The sequence below is a fragment of the Lampris incognitus genome, chromosome 8 (genome assembly GCF_029633865.1).
Source record: "Lampris incognitus isolate fLamInc1 chromosome 8, fLamInc1.hap2, whole genome shotgun sequence".
Lineage (NCBI taxonomy): Eukaryota > Metazoa > Chordata > Actinopteri > Lampriformes > Lampridae > Lampris > Lampris incognitus.
In genome coordinates this window covers 31,566,577-31,586,571 of record NC_079218.1, presented here as the reverse complement: position 1 = coordinate 31,586,571, position 19,995 = coordinate 31,566,577, and the positions used below count along the sequence as shown (strand labels likewise).

The following is a 19,995-nucleotide window of genomic DNA, read 5'->3' as shown; positions in this document are numbered from 1 at the left end:
AATGCTAGGGTAGGAAAGAGTAATGGTATATGGAGTGGAGTACTGGGTGGGCATGGGGGGTTGGTCAGGTTAATGCAAATGGTCTGAGGCTGCTAACGGTGCAGTGCATGACCTCATCATTACAAACACACTGTTTCAGCAGAAGACCTAATGCAAAACGTCCTGGAGGCACCCACTGTCTAAACACTGGCAGCTGATCAATTATATCATAACAAGACGTACCGACACTACTGATGTCTTGCTGACCCGGGCCATGAGAGGTGCAGAATGCTGGCTAGATCACTGCCTGATCATGACCAAGCTCCACATGAAAGTGTGCCCCCCGTAGCATCTCAAGAAGCCCATAAATAAGCAACTGAACTGTGCTAAATTGAAGTCGGCCCCAGCACGGAACGAGTTCTGTCGCTCTATAGGCATGATGGCAATAGAGTTTGAGGCCAATGGACCTCCCTAACCTCATTGCTACATCAAGCTGCAATCAATCTATAGGCTATAGAGCCAGAAAATATCAGGACTGGTTCGAGAACTCTTGAGACCATCACATCCCTGCTGGAAACCATGCATGGGGCACACAGGGCTACTCTCAACTGCCCTGCATCTGCCATCTTTCAGCAGCAGTGGCAAACAGCACGTAAGGAGGTACAAACAGCCTTGCGCACTCTGCAAAATACATGGTGGATGAACAAAGCTCACGAGATTCAATGCTAACAGAAATGATATGCACAACTTCTACAGTTCTATAAAGACTATATATGAACTGCTCTATCACACCCTTAAACTCAGTGGATGGACTGACAACCCTGAAAGACCAAAAGCGGATCCTGGCAAGGTGGGCTGAACATTTTGAAGCCCTACTTAACCAGCACTTACCAACCAACCAATCCATCCTGGAAGAGCTGCAACACTGATCTCGAAACTCATAATAGAATCAACCAAGCCTCTGTAGCCTTTGGCAAACTCCGACATAAGGTCTTGCAAAACAAACACCTCCACCTGCACACCAAAATTGCCATTTGCAAAGCCGTCTGCATCACAACTCTTCTATACAGCTGTGAAGCCTGGGTCACATACAGCCACCATCTAAGGTTGCTGGAGCGGTTCCACATAAGGTGTCTGTGGCGAATCATGGGGAATCACGTGGCATGACCCATGTTCCTCATGCTGAGATTCTTGACAAACTGCAAGAGCATAGAAGCCACGGTCACTGAACACTAACTACGCTGGCTTGGGCATGTTATCAGGATGCCTCAAGAACACCTGCCATGTCAAGTCCTGTATGGACAGCTTCATCTGGGCTGTCGGGCCACAGGTGATCAGAAGAAGCGATACAAAGACCAGCTAAAAAGTTATAAGTTTGGTGAAAATCCAAAACAAAGGTGCAGTAATTCAAAGATATTCAAATTTGAACAACTTTTACTTTTCTCTTCAGATATAAAAAATAGGAGGGATAAGATATGTAGAAACTGATGTCCCCAACTGCTATAAACTGCCATAATGATTGATCCACTACAGTTATAGAAGAGTTTCTTGTCCCCGAATAACTCTTTTTAATGTACTTCTTGATGAACAAGGCACAGTGATTAAAAAAAATCCTTCAAGACTCTTGTCTGTGAATATTCTCATTCATCCAAGTCCAGTTGCACTTGATTCAACTCCTTTGGACTTCAAGACTCTTCAAAACATTGGGCATTATTATATCAGCCAAAACCATGCAAATAGCCTGTATATGAATACGATTTTCCTCTAGTAGTAAATGTATGTGTGTAATTAATGTTTCAAATTACCACTTTATGAGTTTAACTTTAATCTGTTTTTCATATCCCCCAGGAGGCTTGTTTGGGTCCAGCACCTTCAGCCAGCCGGTGACATCCTCCACTAGCAGTGGCTTTGGATTTGGTGCAGCCAGTGGCACCTCCACCAGTTTGTTTGGCAACACCAACACTGGCACAAGTGCCGGACTCTTCTCCCAGCAGAGCAATGCTTTTGGTTCCAACAAACCAACCTCCTTTGGCAGTAACTATCCTTCTCCCTCCTTTCATTTTCAAACACCCTTGTCCAATCTATAGAGAATTTGGATTGGTGTCAGAAATGTAGAACACATAGTATCCCATTGAAAGATTGATTGTGACTTTTGACGATAAACTATGATAAACTATATTTCACTTAGGTCAATAAAAAGATATCTTGGAAAAAAATTACAATTGGTCTTGCTCAAATGAAATATGTTAACAGTTACTATATTTAAAAGATGAGAGACCCTTAGATTATTTTATCTAGCTGAAAATATGATGTCTAAATGCAAGTTCAGGTTGTAGATTATTGATGAAATGGTTTGTTCGTCTAGAAAATACCTGTCCTTATATCCTAAATGGCATGCTTTGTTATTTTAAGCTTTTGGAACAAGTACCAGTAGTGGGGGCCTTTTTGGATCTACCAACACGACCTCAAACCCATTTGGTGGGACCTCAGCCTCCCTGTTTGGTGGGTCTGGCTTCTCAGCGACACAGCAGCCAGGTACCACCCTCAAATTCAATGTAAGTACCTCCAGCTCAGAAAGTCTGCATACCCAGTACAGAAATGTGTCAGTTAGCTACTTTGGCAGCCAAGAGTTCAGCTGAATGTGTTGTTTTTTTCCCCCAGTTTTTATGAGAGAAAGTGTTACGATGCACACTCCAAACCTCTGTGAAATTTACTGTAAATGTTGTGACGTATCTTTGAAATCATACACACCCTGTGGAACGCTAGTTAAATAAATTAGGAATGAAGATTTTATCTGAATCCCCAGTGTCCTCTTGTGAAAAACACAATTTTAATTCAATTTATATTTTATGCTTCAATTTCCTGATTCAGTTCCTTAGTCAATTTAAAGAAGGAGGGTGGTAGAATGCAGAGCCAGTCGATTTTTGTTACTTGAAATTTAATTCAAATACATGCTTGCAGGCAACCAGCTGTTGCTTGATACAAAAAATTATTAGGGTGAAATTTGTGGCGCATCAATATTAAGGTAAATTATTTGTATCATCTAAAATATACCTTGATATCGAAATGAAAGTATCTAATTTTTAACCCTAGCAACACTACTGATTAAAGGGTTATTCAAAAGCGACTTTTGTCACTAAGGGTTGAAAATGGTCAGTGTGTTAACTTTTGCAAAGAATCATCCTAATGTGTTCCCCTTCAGCCTCCAACCGGAAGTGACACAATGGTGAAAGGGGGAGTGACTACGAGTATCAATACGAAGCATCAGTGTATCACGGCCATGAAGGAGTATGAAAACAAATCGGTTGAGGTTTGTGTGCAAGGTGGAAGGCAGGACTGTTCAACTGGTAGTTAAATGCTTAGGAGCAAAAATTCCTTTTTTTGGCTTTTCTGCCTGTTTGAACACTACTGTTTGCAATAATGTAATTTGTCCTATTCTTGTTTTCACCCCTTTTTTTTGTCTTTCTCTGCCCTTCCCCTTTGCTCCCCCTCTGTAGGAGCTTAGGTTGGAAGACTACCAGGCAGGCAGGAAGGGCCCATCAAACCCCATGGCTGCGGCAACAGGGGGTCTGTTTGGGGCGGCAGCTCCAGCGGCTGCCAGCACAGCCACTGGACTCTTTGGCCCCTCAGCCACCAACACAGGTTTTTCCTTTGGACAAGCCAAGACTACCTTTGGCACAAGTAAGTCAGAATGTCAGAAAAACGCTCTTTTCTTTTATATAGTCTAAATTAATCCCATGGGGGTGAAATATATTTATTAATCTATTTATTTGTTGTTGATTGATTACATTAACTGTACAATTTTAAAAAAAAATCACTATTTAGCTAAAGGTTTCAGCTAAATCACTGAAATGTGAATATGAAATGACACTGCCACAGAAGAATTTCCTGGTCTGTCTGGGGAAGAGGGTGTCTGTCCTATCACTCATCTGTCACTGCAGTCTATAAATCCACCCCCACCCCCCTGTTAACTTTTTTCTTTGGTCTCTCTGATTAGGCGCAGGTGGTTTTGGTGCAAACACAGGCAGTTTGTTTGGGCAGCAACAGCAGCAGGCTGGTAGCCTCTTCAAGCCGTTTGGTGCAGCCACCACTACCCAAAACAGTGGCTTTTCCTTTGGTAACACCAATACCATGGGCCAGGCCAACACCAGCAGCATGGTAAAATTGCAAGAATTTTGAGTTCACTTGATTTGTATGCTGTCGTCTTCATCTTGTGGTGTATGTCTTTGTGTGTGTCATTCCATCCGTATTTCCTTTTCACTATCTCTTTATTTCTCTCTCGGTCCCCTAATCTCTGCCCCCCTATTTCCCTCACCTATCAGACCCATTAACACTATAAACTTCATCCACATTGAGCATCTTTACATGCAAACAAGTAACCTGGTAAATCTATCAAAGCATTACTCTGAATTTGGAAAAGATTACATAAATGCCTTTAAATGCATATTCAGGATCACATCTGTTTTGAATGGAAGGCTGGGAGTTGAAGTATGAAAACTGGAGGAGTGCACTCAGTAGAGTGCAGCTTTACACCGGGCATATGTATCTCCCTTTCTCCGTACATGTATACGCACATACGGAGAGAAAAACCAGTATTTTTCCTGCAGTTGTAAGACTTCTGCACAGCGCCCAAGTCAGTTGATTGGGAAATATGGAAAAAAACAGCTGTTGATATACAGCGCTCAAGCTAAAAAAATCTACCTAATGAAAATGCTTTGCCCGTCAGTTTGTGGATGCACAGCCTCCTTGGCAGACCCTCACATGAAAGCGACCAAGTCTAATATGAAATGACAGAGATCAGGCTATCATGATTTCAAGCCCTTATTAAAAGACGTCAAATGGGTTTAACCATCGCAGTTTTCATGATATAAGATGAATCAAGGTGAATGGCTTCTCTGCTGATTGACTTTGATTATTCTAAAGTAATAAAGATAATGGTAAGAAAAAAAAAATAGCCCAGCCATGGGAAATGTTTTATTGTTGCTACTGAAATTATTTCCAGCTGTGACTGATTAATCCTACTCCTGAAATTGTATTTTTACAGCAGAGATTTAACATTGGAGACTATATGGCACTTCCGCGTAGCAGTGAAGTAAATAAGGCAGATTATTTTTAGTTCATCAAGTATTTAGCTCATGCAGACGCAACCTCATGTGAAAGCAATCACACAAGGATTTGGTACCAGCAAGAGTTAAAGGGAAGGTTTACAAGATGGTTGTGAGACCAGCTATGTTATATGGTTTGGAGACAGTGGCACTGACGAAAAGACAGGAGGTGGAGCTGGAGGTGGCAGAGTTGAAGATGCTAAGATTTTCATTGGCAGTGACGAAGAAAGCCAGGATTACTAGCGAGTATATTAGAGGGACAGTTCAGGTTGGGCGGTTTGGAGTCAAAGCAAGAGAGGCAAGATTGAGATGGCTTGGACATGTGTAGAGGAGAGATACTGGGTATATTGGGAGAAGGATGATGAATATGGAGCTGCCAGGGAAGAGGAAAGAGAGGATATGCAATGCAGGTGGCTGGTGTGACAGGAAGATGCAGAGGACAGGATGAGATGGAAACGGATGATCCGCTGTGGCGACCCCTAATGGGAGCAGCCGAAAGTAGTAGTACATTTTTATTAGTTCATCCAGTGTTCCTCCAGTTCCCCTGCACTGACATCAGCAGTGAATGATTTGCTGGCTTGCAAAATACGATCGACTTCTCATTTACTTTCAAGACTCAAACCTGAATACATGTTTTGGTTTTGACAATACCACTAACCCGATCTGACTCAACCGTAGACATGAGTCACACGTGCACGGTTGACTCAGAGCGGGCAGCGACGGAAAGCAGTGTTGGTCGAGCAAGCTAGCGTGAACGGCAAGATGGAGTGGTAATAGTGAAGGCAAATGTTTTTTGAAGGTTTTTAGTCACCACAAATACAAGAGGGTCTTAATCATACTTAATCATAACAGTGCACAAAAATGTTTTAGGCTGATAGGTCCAGCTGCCATTTATGGGCCGGCATGGCTCAGGAGGTAGAACAGGTCGTGTAGTCATCGGAAGGTTCCTGGTTCTATCTCCGGCTCCTCCATAGTGTGTTGAAGTGCCCTTGAGCAAAACACTGAACCCCTAACTGCTAGTGAATGTGTGTGAATGTGAGGCATACATTGTAAAGTGCTTTGAGTGGTCGGTAGACTAGAAAAGCGCTAAATAAATGCAGTCCTTTTATTTATCATTTAGTTTGCAACATTAGCCACAGATACACACACACGGCCAAATGCGTTATCCTCTCCAGGCTACTGTCTGGCGGAGATAACAAACTATTGAAGAAATTAAGGATAACCACTTCAAATAGTCTATTATTATGTTGATAATTGTCCTCACAATCTTAACAAGAATGGCAACAAAATCCTATAATGCAAACATCTTATTTAAATGCATCTAGGTTACATTTTGCCCTACGAGTCAAATGCCCTTTTTTTGTTTTTATATAAATGAAACAAGTTGTTTGCTGATGTAGGCGAACCCATCAATATGGGTTTGGTGCAGGTGGCAGCAGAGAGTAATGTTGCCTCTGCGTGATCGTCAAATATTTTTCATTACAAAAACAAATGAACAGAAAAACAGGACATCAAATATTTATTTTACTGTAGTTTTAATATCAATATCCTCAATATTTTCTCTACGTACTGATCGATGTTCAATTTATTAATATTTTATGACATCCCTACATAGCATTGTTTAGAGATCCAAGCAGTAGCGGTAACATTGACTTTTAACACAAATAATGAATGGAAAAGAATTTATGACTCGAGAGACAGGGACTGCCCTTGACAGTTCTCAGAATATGATTCTAAGTCATAAAGTAGAAAAATATGTTTGAGACTTGATGAGATCCCCTACACACCTTCCACAGTTTACGAGAAATCTCTCTTCACATTGCTTTTTAAAACACTTTCATCTTATTGATGCATCATAATCAATGCCATGGTTGGGCAGTGATGACAGGAAGTATTGTGAAAGGGCTGACATACCATAGACCGATTATTCCAGCAAGTAACATGCCCAGGTTTTAGAGAAATTGGGTTATTTTAAACCATGGAAACTCTTTAATGAAAATATCGCCTTTACTCCCAGTAACTGGTTTATTGGTTTCCATGTAAATGCACTCCTTGTGATACCAGCCTCAAGATGCAAAGGTATATTGTGTTTCAGGATGTCAAGGATTACACATGAAACTCTTCTACTACTTTCTTCTCTTTTGACCTCTCTTCTCTGCTGTCCACCACTGTCTCTTAGGGTCTCTTTGGTAACACAGCACCCACCCAGGCTACCGGGTTGTTTGGTGCCACGGCGCAGACCAGCACAGCCACAGGGTTTGGGACAGGAACAGGGTTATTTGGCCAAACTAATACTGGTTTTGGCAATGTCGGCACACAGGTAAAACACAGGGTGGGGTTTATTGTATTTGAAATTCGAAGAGTCAAATCATTCCAGTGTAATGATTGATAAAAATGGGAGCAACTATTTTTGTTTGAGATGTTTTTGAGAGGATTCCTCTTAAAATATTTTGTTCCTTAAAAGTTAAAAAAAGTGTATTTTCTGGAAAACCTTTTTACTGCAAGCTTTTTAAAAATATATTATGTACATAGGACTGGAACATAAAACAGTAATTTAGTGTATGATAGTGATTTGAAAGAGTGGTTAAATTTATTTCACGGCAAAATGTTCTCTACAACCAGTATTGACGGTAGGTATTTGAGTGTATTGTAGCATTTTAAAATACACCCTCCAATATTGCATTCTGCTTGTTGATCACATTCTCCAGAATATCAAAAATTGTGATGATTGTCTTAGGCTATGTAATTAATATAATCCTGTAAATCACTTTGAGTTTGCATAATTAAAGAATTTAAGGGCATCAAAATTGTGTATTCATATCACTTAGAATGTACTGTTAAGTTGACCTAGTCAAAAGTTGATTTAAGATGCAGAATAAAATAATAATAAAAAAAATAATAATAAAAGGACTAATGCTATTTAATAAAATCAGTGGTATAATTTAAGTCACATTACAGTGGTACAAGCAGCCAATGCTTTTCAAAGCTGAAACAGAAAAAAAATTGATTTCTGCTTTTGTTTAATTACAATTTAAAATGGCATTAAATTTAACCCTGATCTTTTTTCTTTCGAATCCAGGCTTTTGAGAATTCCACCATAGTGCCCCATTGTTGTATACTTTCTCATTTCTTATTTAGCTGATTTTTTTTTTTATGCTTGTGTGAGTTATTTTTTGGCTGTTAACATTTGTTGTGTGCAGATGTTTTCTGCATGTTTAGGGGGAACCTACCTTATATATATATATATATATATATATATATATATGACTTTGTTAAAAGAAACACTCAATGGTAGGTAACGTGTTCAACAAATAAGGAGCAAAATAATCCAATTTAAAGTAATAATCCATATTTATGTAATAAAAATAATCCAAAATAATCAAATCCGGATTTATATATATATATATACAGATACAGATACAGGAAAAAAGTTTTAAACCCCCCCCCCCCGTATCTGTGCTGCTATTTCGCTCCTCAGCTCCTCATTAGTTGAGCACTTGTAACACCAATGTCGGTTTCGGAAAAAAAAAAACCCCACTATATATATAAAAATTACATTTGTGACGTGAATAAAGTGATTCCACTGTGCCTGTACCTATGTTTGTCTGTTTTGTGTCTTACAAAGAGCTTATTTGGTAATAAGACGGCAGGTTTTGGAGCCACTACCACCAGCGCCTCATCATTTGGTACTGGCACTAGTCTCTTTGGCAACAAGCCCGCCCTCACACTGGGTACTGGAACCAACACATCCTCTTTTGGTAAGTCTTACATGTAAATCCGTTTTTTCTTGTGTTTCATGTTTGACTTATTGCTGTTTAGTAGGACATGCTTTTTAAGAGCAAAATTAAATTGAAAATGAAATGGAACAGTTGCATCAAAAAATTTACTTATAGTGAAAACAAGGTTCAGCATTCCATAGTTTGTTATATTGAGAGGAGAGAGAGAGAGAGAGAATCAGCATGTAGTTGGTAGTTGATTTGACTTGGGTTGAAAGATTGTCAGCATTGCAAAATTAAACACCATAAAAAATCCATGTCCTTTTTGTTCAAATGTTGAAGTTGGGCTTAACAAAGATCTCTGCTTTAACTAAAATGCCCTGCTGAAATCCATCACGCCAAAACAACCCTGAAAGCATCTTCGCATGAGGGTTTAATTCGACTTAACATTCTGTAATGGGAAGTGCCCACTTATAAGTGAATGTAGAGCATGGCAAGTGAATTTTGGATTGTACAAGTCATTATGATCTGTAGGCAAACAGCGAGGAAGGTACATGCATTTAGCTTTGCTGTTGACTTAGTTATAACCAGTTGTAAACATTTGTAGGTTTTGGTTCCAATCCTACTGGTGGGAGCCTTTTTGGAAATAAGCCGGCCACTGGAGGGCTAGGGACGGGACTGGGAACTGGCTTCGGAGCAGGTACTGACAGAACTACACCACTAGAATGGGGAAAAAGTAGGGTTGAGCTATTATAGCTTTGGGACTGTTCTCAGGTTAATGTATAAAGGATCCTCTCACTTATATTACAGTGCATTACCAAAAGAGCCTGTAATGGAACATGCCATATATACAACTTTTGAATTCCTACCATTATCACACACTGAAAGATTTGGCATATCTTCAAGATAGTATCTTTTCCTTCACTGACCCTTAGAGATGTGCTGATTGATCGGGCGATTTTCAGCTTGATCGGCCATGGACTGGTGACTGGCCAGTCTGTCTCAGATATATCTGATTCTGTGCCCGTCAAATTTACACGCATATGATGCATGGTGGTTCACATCACTCACACAGTGGCACAGGCAGTAATGTCACAGCCACACATGTGCTAAAACCTTTCGTCGAAAACCTTTGTTTACTTTGGGAAAGTAAAACATTTTAAATAAAGTGGGATATGCTGCAGTTCATTTTCAGTTGGATTTATTTGTACAACTGTCCAGTAACCAAGAGCACCTTTTATCCCACACCAGTCAGTAGCCTGGGAGGGGATATTGCTTTTGGTTGCGTGTGTGTGTATGGGTTTGTATGTGTGGGTTTGTCTGTCCGCAGATACGACTGTGCCTATTGGCTGGAAATTTTGTTCTGCACAGTTATGACTATATGATCAAGAACCTCTGGTGGTTGCGGCGATTCAAGACCTTTGAAAAATGTTTGTTCTCACTACCACCGCTTCCTCCTCATTTCACTCTCAAGCTCGCTTGAACAACGCTGCTTTCTGTCGCTGACTGATCTAAGTCAACCGTGCACATGTGCGACTCACATTTACAGTTGACTTAGATCGGGCAGTGACAGAAAGCAACAGTATTTGGGTGAGTCTTGAAAGTAAACGAGAAGTTAATCATATTTCACAAGTCAGCACATCATTCACTGCTGATCTCAGCACAGGAGAACTGGGGGAACACTGGATGAAAAAAAAATAATATCTTTTCTTCATAATATAATAAAGCTGGGTAAACCGTAGGGGTCGACCAATATGTTGTTTTCAGGGCCGATACTGATTATTGGTAAGTTATGGATGCCAATAGCCAATATTTGGGGCCGATATTCAGTTGTTGTAAATATAAAAAAGGTTGTGCCAAAATTTACAGCAACACAAACCCCAACACAAGGCTGCCTTTAAATGAACATATGCTTGATTGAATTTTGTGTAAAACAGAAAATATTTGAAAAAAATAAAGTGCATGATGTTCAAGGCACTAGATAATTCATTCATTCATCCATCATTAGCCACTTCTCCAGGGTCAGGTCGCAGTGGCAGCAAGCTAAGTAGGGCACTCCAGACGTTCCTCTCCCCAGCAACACTCCCCCCCCCCCCCCCCAGCTCCTCCCGGGGGATCCCAAGGCGTTCCCAGGCCAGATTGGACATGTAGTCCCTCCGGCGAGTTCTGGGTGTACCCCGGGGTCTCCTCCCAGTTGGCCATGCCTGGTGAACGTCCAAAGGAAGGCGCCCAGGAGGCATCTTAATCAGATGCCCGAACCACCTCAACTGGCTCCTTTCGATGCGAAGGAGCAGCAGCTCTACTGCAAGCTCCCTCCGGATGTCCGAGCTCCTTACCCTATCTTTAAGGCTAAGCCCAGACACCCTACGGAGGAAATTAATTTCAGCTGCTTGTAGCCGCTATCTCACCTTTTCGGTCACTACCCAAAGCTCATGACCATAGGTGAGGGTTGGAATGAAGATTGACTGGTAAATTGAGAGCTTTGCCTTCCGGCTCAGCTCCTTCTTCACTACAACGGTCCGGTACAATGTCCTCATTACTGCTGATGCTGCACCAATCCGCCTGTCAATCTCCCGCTCCATGCTACTCTCACTCATGAACAAGACCCTGAGATACTTGAACTCCTTGTTGAGGCAACAACTCATCCCCAACCCAGAGGGAGCAGTCCACCATATTCCAGTAGAGAACCAAGGCCTCAGACTTGGAGGTGCTGACTTTCATTTCACACTCAGCTGTAAACTGCTCCAGTGCGCGCTGGAGATCGTGTTCTGATGAAGCCAACAAAATCACATCATCTGCGAAGAGCAGAGATGCAATTCTGCGGTTCCCAAAACGGACACACTCCTCATCTTGGCTGCGCCTTGAGATCCTGTCCATGAATATCACAAACGGAATCGGAGACAAGGGACAACCTTGGAGGAGTCTGACACCCACCGAAAACGTGTTTGAATTTGTGCTGAGAATGCAGACACAGCTCTGACTTTAGTTATACAAGGACCGGATGGCTTGTAGCAACTGCCCCGGTACCCCATACTCCCGCAGTATCCCCCCAAAGAGTGCCCCGGAGTACATGATCGTAAGCCTTCTCCAAGTCAACAAAACACATGTAGACTGGCTGGTCAAATTCCCATGCCCCCCTCAGCACTTCTGCAAGGGGAAAGAGTTGGTCCGTTGTTCCACGGCCAGGACAGAATCCGCATTGTTCCTCCTGGATCCAAGGTTTGACAATCGGTTGGAGCCTCCTTTCAAGCACCCTAGAGTAGACTTTCCCAGGAAGGCTGAGCATTGTGATGCCCCGACAATTGGAGCACACCCTCCGGTCCACTAGATAATCTGAGTGGATTTTTTTTTTAAATTAAAAATAAATAACTTCTAAAACATAACAATGGAATGAATTAAACTGCATGGACAGCAGGAAGTAAACTTTGATCAAATTGAATAATTATAATATTAAAATAACTCCACATAAATTGGTTAAAGTGCTCCCAGCAGGCTTTTACTGAACTGAATGGAAAAAATGTACATTAGTGTCATTATTTTCCTATACTGTTACCTTTAAAGTGATAGTTTGGGTTTTTTGAAGTGGGGTTGTATGAGGTACTTATCGATAGTCAGTGCATTACCTGCAGTAGATGGGAGTCTGTGCGCTCCAAGTTTGGAGATTCAGCAGGAGTAGCCAGCATGGAAGTTGAGGAATGGGACGCGGGACAAAATACATTTTAGCCACTTCAGAAAAGGCTCACCTAAAAAAATAAAATCTGTTTAAGTGTACGCTATTTTAAAAAAATATTTTCACTGCTTTATCTTGCCATCAGGCAGCCCTTTCATATGGAACTACATTCTCTCGACCGTAGAACGTTCTCATTCCTCCCCAGAAGTGCACTTACACATGCGGCATGTTATTACGCCGCAGATCAGCAGAATCAGATGGACGTTCTGTGGTTGAGAGAATGTAGTTCCACATGAAGGGGCCGTCTGACATGTTCATGCACAACACTGACAATAACACACTGTATGTAACTAAAATATCACACATAACCCTTTTCCTTTTAGCCTAGTTACATTTGAAGTTTAAGTACAGCAGTGGAAACTATATTGTGTGTTGTCGAGTTCATGTCGGACCAATGGAATGAATTAAACTGCATGGACAGCAGGAAGTAAACTTTGATCAAACTGAATAATTATAATATTAAAATAACTCCACATAAATTGGTTAAAGTGCTCCCAGCAGGCTTTTACTGAACTGAATGGAAAAAATGTACATTAGTGTCATTATTTTCCTATACTGTTACCTTTAAAGTGATAGTTTGGGTTTTTTGAAGTGGGGTTGTATGAGGTACTTATCGATAGTCAGTGCATTACCTGCAGTAGATGGGAGTCTGTGCGCTCCAAGTTTGGAGATTCAGCAGGAGTAGCCAGCATGGAAGTTGAGGAATGGGACACGGGACAAAATACATTTTAGCCACTTCAGAAAAGGCTCACCTAAAAAAATAAAATCTGTTAAAGTGTACGCTATTTATAAAAATATTTTCACTGCTTTATCTTGCCATCAGGCAGCCCTTTCATATGGAACTACATTCTCTCGACCGTAGAATGTTCTCATTCCTCCCCAGAAGTGCACTTACACATGCGACATGTTATTACGCCGCAGATCAGCAGAATCAGATGGACGTTCTGTGGTTGAGAGAATGTAGTCCCACATGAAGGGGCCGTCTGACATGTTCATGCACAACACTGACAATAACATTCTGTATGTAACTAAAATATCACACATACCCCTTTTCCTTTTAGCCTAGTTACATTTGAAGTTTAAGTACAGCAGTGGAAACTGTATTGTGTGTTGTCGAGTTCATGTTGGACCAACGTTATGCTCTTTGGTGTGTGTGTGGGAGGGGGAGAAAGATGAAAAAACTAACGTTACGGAGATTAAAATGAACTAGTTCATGTTCACGTTCATTATTTTGAATTCTACACTAAGTTCATGTTCATTTCTTTCTTTTTTTTTTAAATGAGCTGTTCTGAGTGTTAAGAGCCTCCTCCTACCCATCCATCCCCAGCCTGCAATCACTACTACCAGTGCATAAATAGCAATGTGTCCCTAATAGGATTTCGGCGTTACCACCCGGCCTCGTCGTCTGGGATTAATGATGTTGTATATGACATCAAAATATGTTACACATGATACCACGTTTAATGATCGTCGCTCTTTTAGCGCATTCATTCACAAGACTGACAATAACACTCTGTATGTAACTAAAATATCACACATTAGCTTTTTTCTTTTAGCCTTGTTACATTTGAAGGTTAAGCACAGCAGTGGAAATTGTGCTCTCTGTTTAAATTGACAACCTGTTGAGTTCATGTCAGACTGATGTTATACTCTTTGGTGTGTGTGTGTAGGAGGGGGAGGGAGACGGAGAAACTAACATTACGGAGTGAGTTTTGTGATTAACATTATGGCATGCTTTTCTTACCAATCGAGTGGGTTTTACAGCATCTGGCATGCTCCTCTTACCTTAGAAAAGTGGTCTGACTCCTCGATGCTTCTCTTCTGTGTTTGTGTTGTTGGAGTGAGTGTCGTGCTCTGCTTCGGAAGAGTGAAGGCTGCGTCGGAAGCGCGCATGTTGCACAGTGGACTTTTTTTAATCGGCTGGCTGGTAAAAATAGGTCGATAATGATAATATTAAAAATGACAGATATCTAAGCCGATAATCGGTATCGGTCGATCCCTAGTAAACTGTTTATGTTCATGCATGTGCGACTTACTTCTATGGTTGAAGCAGATCGGGCAGCAACATGACCAAAAGTAATAAAAAGAATTTTGATAATCCAAAAAATGCTGAAGTTATAAAAGGATAACTTTCTCTAGGTTGCAGTCAAAACAGGAAGTGTTGCATATTCTTGTCGCTGCTCAATCTGAGTCAACCATAGATGTGAGTGGCGCATCCCGGTAGGTGAAAAAAGGGGTGGTTTGTCGCCAAGTCTGAGCACCAGAGAAGGGGAGATAATGCCTGGCGGAGATCTGCACTCTAGTGAGTGTACTCTTCTAGCTTATTTTGAGATTTGTTTGAGTGAGAGGGAGAGAAGGGCCTGTAACTTGGTGCATTTTTGGAGAAAATGTGTGTTATTTAATGGTCAGTGTTTTATTATGAACATACAGTTGAAATTTCCATCAAACAAAAGTTACAAAAATGTTTGTGTATACTGTCAAATTATAGTTCTTTGGAATCGGCAGGTCAGACTTAAAAAAAAATAATCAAAAATTGGAATCGTCTAAGCAAATTGCAATCGGTGCATCTCTACTGACCCCCACATTGAATGGGTCAAATTGGTATGCTGCTTTAGCAACGAGTTCAGCTCATTGTAATATCAGAAATTGGAAAAAGAACTTTCTGTCTTTCAAATGGTAAGACTGGATCGGTACCTGATTCTAGAAAGAATTTAGTTTTGCACTCAGAACATTTATTTTTGTTTATTAAATTGAATTGATGCAAGTCTGATCTGAGATGATGAAATACTGGAAAATGATATGGTGTGTGTGTTTGTGCTTAGCTGTTGGTACAGGACAGACACTGTTTGGGAATACTCAGAACAAACTTGGCACAACTCTCGGAACCATGGGCACATTTGGAACCCCAGGATTTAACAGTGGAACCAGCACTCTGGGTTTTGGAGCACCACAGCAACCTGTTGGTGAGGACATCTCTCACTTGCCTTTGATTTTCTTATTTTTGTCTTTTTTTTGCTTGCTCCCTCTCTCCTTGTTTCCCTTTTTCTTTAAGAAACAGCTATTTCCCCTGTATTTACCTGTCACACTGATTATTTTGTTGATGGATATATTATTCTTATATTTGTGTGTCTTGTAACTGTTGTTACAGAGGAAGTTCTGTACTACAATTACATTACAGTGTACTTTTAGGTGACAGTTATGTGGGTTAGCAGTCTAACCACCTAACTGTCATAAGAGTTTACTTAGCAATCAACCCAAGAAAATCATCCAAATTATATGGAATTGTCCCAGCATTAATCCCATCTTTGACCAATCTGATTGATTGGTTGGACTGTCCAAATTTCTAGGAAATTAGCAGTATCCAAGTTAAATGTCATAGTAGTTTTAGGCTTGTAATGACCCACTGATCGCATAATTTCCCTGCAGGGATCAATAAAGTATCTCAAAATCTCAATATCTGGAATATGCAAGGCTTCTGGCATAATCAGGAAGAGGCATGGATGGCGTTGTTAAATGTGTAGCTATCTTCATTCGATGTTGTATTGTGCAAATTGTGTAAACACAAAATCCATTGCATGTTGTCCATCTTGGGAGAGAGATCCCCCCTCTCTTGCTCTCCCTGAGGTTTCTTCCTTTTTATTCTCCCTGTTAAAGGGTTTCTTTTTAGGGAGTTGTTCCTTATCCAATCAAGGGTCTAAGGACAGGATGTTGTGTTCCTGTAAAGCCCCCCGAGGCAAAATTTTAATTTGTGATAATGGGCTATACAAATAAAATTGACTTGACTTGACCTGTATTTACAGATTCTCATTCACACAAAGCAGCAATTCTACAACACTTTTCAACACCTGATACTTACATTACAGAGTTCTTTCTTTTAACTCTTGTCAGTATTGATGTGAAAAGGCTGTATTGTGTATAGCTTAAAAAAAAAATTAAAAAAAAAACCTTTTGAAGATTACTTGGAACTTAAAGGTAACAATTGAACATTCTCACTTAAATAAATGTCCATAAAGTTACTATCTTTCGCTGAAGAAGATGACTTAATCACGATTCAGCCTATCAGCCACTGCTGACAGTCCTTGCATTCACAGTAATACAAAGAAATACAAACTTGTGTCTGTAGCAACATTCTCGGCAAAACTCTCAAGCGTCGCACAGATGGTGACATGCTTTTATGTCACTCAGCAGTGATTGGTCCACCAGAGAGGACAAGCAGAACAAACACTCTGTGTTCTGGTGTTGTGGCGGACAAACTAGGTAGCAGTTTTAAAGTGACTCCAGAGAAGTGCATGCCAAAAAACACAGCCTGAATGTTAGAGATTGATGCTTTAACTCAATATATGGCATTCTGAACTGCACAATGGCAATAGGAGGTGTAGTAAAGCAGGTTAAGGTTGTTATATTCAAAGAGAGACTATAACTATTTTACAATACGAAACAGAACTTCAGTTATTTTCAATTGCCTAATAAAATTTGTCCCTGGAATATATAAACAAAGCATGACTTTGTAATTATAATAATGAATGAATGTTTTGTGTGTTTTTACATTTTCCCCAGCTCTGACTGATCCCAACGTGACAGCAGCCCAGCAAGCCTTGCTTCAGCAGCATATCATCGCTCTGATCCACTCCCCCTTTGGTGATTCCCCTCTCTTTATGAATCCTCTCTCAGACCCCAAGAAGAAGGAGGAGGTGAGAGGAGCAAAACAGTTAAAAACTTAGTGTCGTTTTACCATAGCTTTTGAAACACTGCTGATCTTCAATTAGCCTGATGTGTATGTATCAACTAATTTTTCACTATAAGATTGTGTTGAGGTTGGTACAGTCTGACAGTCCATCAATCTTTGTGATGTTAAAGTTTATGCCAAATTAGAATGTTAAAGTTTAGTCACTTGGTGACTACAGAGTTTAATAATAAAGTAGTTTTTAAAACTTTGTGGCCGGTCACATTGTATACTGAAGTACAGCCAATGGTAGCGAGTGTCCATTGATTTCCTGACAAATCCTTTTTCAGTTAATGAATTCTAACCAATCGCCATCATCGACCTTGACTTCCACAGCGCCTGAAACCGACCAATCCGGCAGCCCAAAAGGCTCTGACTACACCCACTCACTACAAGGTGACCCCACGACCTGCCGCACGTCTCCGCCCCAAGGCACTCGCATCCTCTGGCTCAAACAAGACACAGCTGTTTGATGTGCTCGATGACGATGAGCCCAGGCTCACCAATGGAGCTTTTGTTCCCAGGTACAAATCTTCACCAACTGTCAATATCAATCATGGTAGCATTTATAAATCCAGATTACTTTCAGAGCGTATTTACAACCAAGGCTGGTCAAAGTGGTAAACTCTACAAATATTTACAAGATAAAACAAGAATTAACGTTGACAAATGGAACACAGTAGGTTGTCATTTCATGTAGGACTAGCCATGCACACATTAATGCACATCTCTGCATGTACTTCTAGTTTCAAAAATAAATAATCATATTGTGGAGGATGAAAGAAAGGAGATGAGACCACTTCTCCTTTTGACCATACAGCCATGGGGTCGTTTATTTCGTCCAACCAAGTCTAAGTGAACAGTTCACAATATTCAAACCTCAACCTCGTGTCTACCCACAACCCCCCTTGCTAATCCCTGAACCCACTGCCCTAAAGGGACCATCTCTGGTCTGCATGGTGAATATCTAACCTGCAAGTAGGTCACTACACATGCCGCCCCCAGAATTCACCATGACAAAAAAAAAAATCAACGTGGCGGGGGATGAATAATGCAGCCAAAATGGCTCCTCTTGAAGGGTGTAGGGGCAGGGGGGCATCCACGCCGAGGGGGCTGGGCCAGTTGAACCAGCCTCTCCAAGTTCAGGTGAGCTGGCTTGAGGTGGTCCACTGAAATCCGCTCCCGCTCACCGCCGACGTCCACCACAGAGTTCTTAGCCCCCACCGTTGGGACACGGAAGGGACCGTCATAGGGGGGCCGCAGGGGGGTACGATGGGCGTCGTGCCGGATGAAGACGTACCCGGCCGACTGCAGGTCTTTGGGGACGTGAGACTGTTGGAATTGGACTGAAGTTGGAATTGGAGTGAAAACTCCGGTGTCGTCCTGGAACACAGCCCGTTGGCAAGCAGCAGACCAGGGCCCTGCGCCGTCAGCTCGGCCGATGAGGACTGGAGGTCTTCCTTAGGGCGTGGTCTGCAGGCCAAGCATGTCCCATGGGAGCCGGTCGACCCAGCTACTGTCTGTGGGGCTGGCCTGAAGAGCGGCTTTCATAGAAGGATGAAACCGCTCACATAAACCGTTGCCCTGCAGGTTGTATGCTGTGATGCGGTGCAGCTTCACCTCTAGGCTTTCAGCGACTGCAGTCCAGAGCTTGGATGTGAACTGTGGGTCCCAGTCAGACGTGAGGTCAGATGGCGTGCCAAACCAGGCTACCCAGGACCCGATGAATGCCCGGGCCACCTCGGCAGACATAGTGGTTGACAACGGAATAGCCTCTGGCCACCTAGTGCTCCTGTCCACTGTGGTGAGGAGGTGAGTGAAACCACGGGAGGAGGGAAGGGGGTCCTACTAGGCTCACATTGACATGGTCGAAACGCCTCCCAGACACTGGGAACAGCGCCAGGGGTGTCTTGGTGTGGCAGTGAACCTTGGAGCACTGACATGCCATGCAGGTGCCTGCCCAGTCCTTGACGTCCTTCCTGAGGCCATGCCACACGAACTTGCCCCCCCCCCCCAACTTCATTGATGCCCTCACGCCTGGGTGTGAAAGGCTGGAGCTCACCCGTGGAGATGTCTCAGAGAAGCATGGCCCCGGCGTCGTCGAACACAGCATCTTTCAACTGCAGCCCTGGTGTCAATGGTCTGGTAGGCCTGCACTTCTGTGTCAGCAGCCATGGCTGCGTAGTCGAGTCCCAAGTGGATGGCCCCCCCATCATTGCTCAGGAGAGGCAGTCGACGACGAAGTTGTCCTTGCCGGCGATGTGCCAGATGTCTCTTACGACCAGTCCACTGGGCCCTTGGGGTCCTTACCCTTCAGAGCCTCATACAGGGGGTGCATGAGATGAGCTGCCCAGGGAATGAACCGGTTCTAAAGGTTCACCATGCCCAGGAACTCCTGCAGGAACTTCACCATGTTTGGGCGTGGGAATCTGGCGACGGCATCCGCCTTGTCGGGAAGGGGGGTTGCCCCGTCCTTTGTAACCCAGTGCCCAAGGAAATCAATGGCTGGCAGGCCCAACTGGCACTTCGCCAGGTTGACGATGAGCCCATGCTGGCTGAGCTGCTCGAACAGCTGCCAGAGGTGGACCAGATGCTCCGCCGTGGACATACTGGCCACGAGAATGTCGTCCAGGTAAACAAACAGGAATGGCATATCCCATAGCACAGAATCCATGAGCCGCCGAATGGTCTGCGCAGCCCCCCTTGAGCCCAAACGGCATCCTCAGGAACTCAAACAGGCCG

The 19,995-nt window shown here is 42.4% G+C and overlaps 1 protein-coding gene across 1 annotated transcript in view; it reads left to right on the top strand.

Moving 5' to 3' along the window:
* The window catches only part of nup98 (nucleoporin 98 and 96 precursor), an 83,708-nt gene that overhangs the window by 24,841 nt on the left and 38,872 nt on the right, over nucleotides 1-19,995 (top strand). The window contains exons 4-14 of the mRNA XM_056284494.1: nucleotides 1,828-2,013; nucleotides 2,392-2,534; nucleotides 3,182-3,289; nucleotides 3,477-3,660; nucleotides 3,977-4,137; nucleotides 7,264-7,404; nucleotides 8,710-8,842; nucleotides 9,408-9,500; nucleotides 15,353-15,493; nucleotides 17,088-17,221; nucleotides 17,590-17,777. Of these exons, the coding sequence (XP_056140469.1) occupies nucleotides 1,828-2,013; nucleotides 2,392-2,534; nucleotides 3,182-3,289; nucleotides 3,477-3,660; nucleotides 3,977-4,137; nucleotides 7,264-7,404; nucleotides 8,710-8,842; nucleotides 9,408-9,500; nucleotides 15,353-15,493; nucleotides 17,088-17,221; nucleotides 17,590-17,777 (1,612 nt within the window). The remainder of the gene's footprint in view (nucleotides 1-1,827; nucleotides 2,014-2,391; nucleotides 2,535-3,181; nucleotides 3,290-3,476; nucleotides 3,661-3,976; nucleotides 4,138-7,263; nucleotides 7,405-8,709; nucleotides 8,843-9,407; nucleotides 9,501-15,352; nucleotides 15,494-17,087; nucleotides 17,222-17,589; nucleotides 17,778-19,995) is intronic.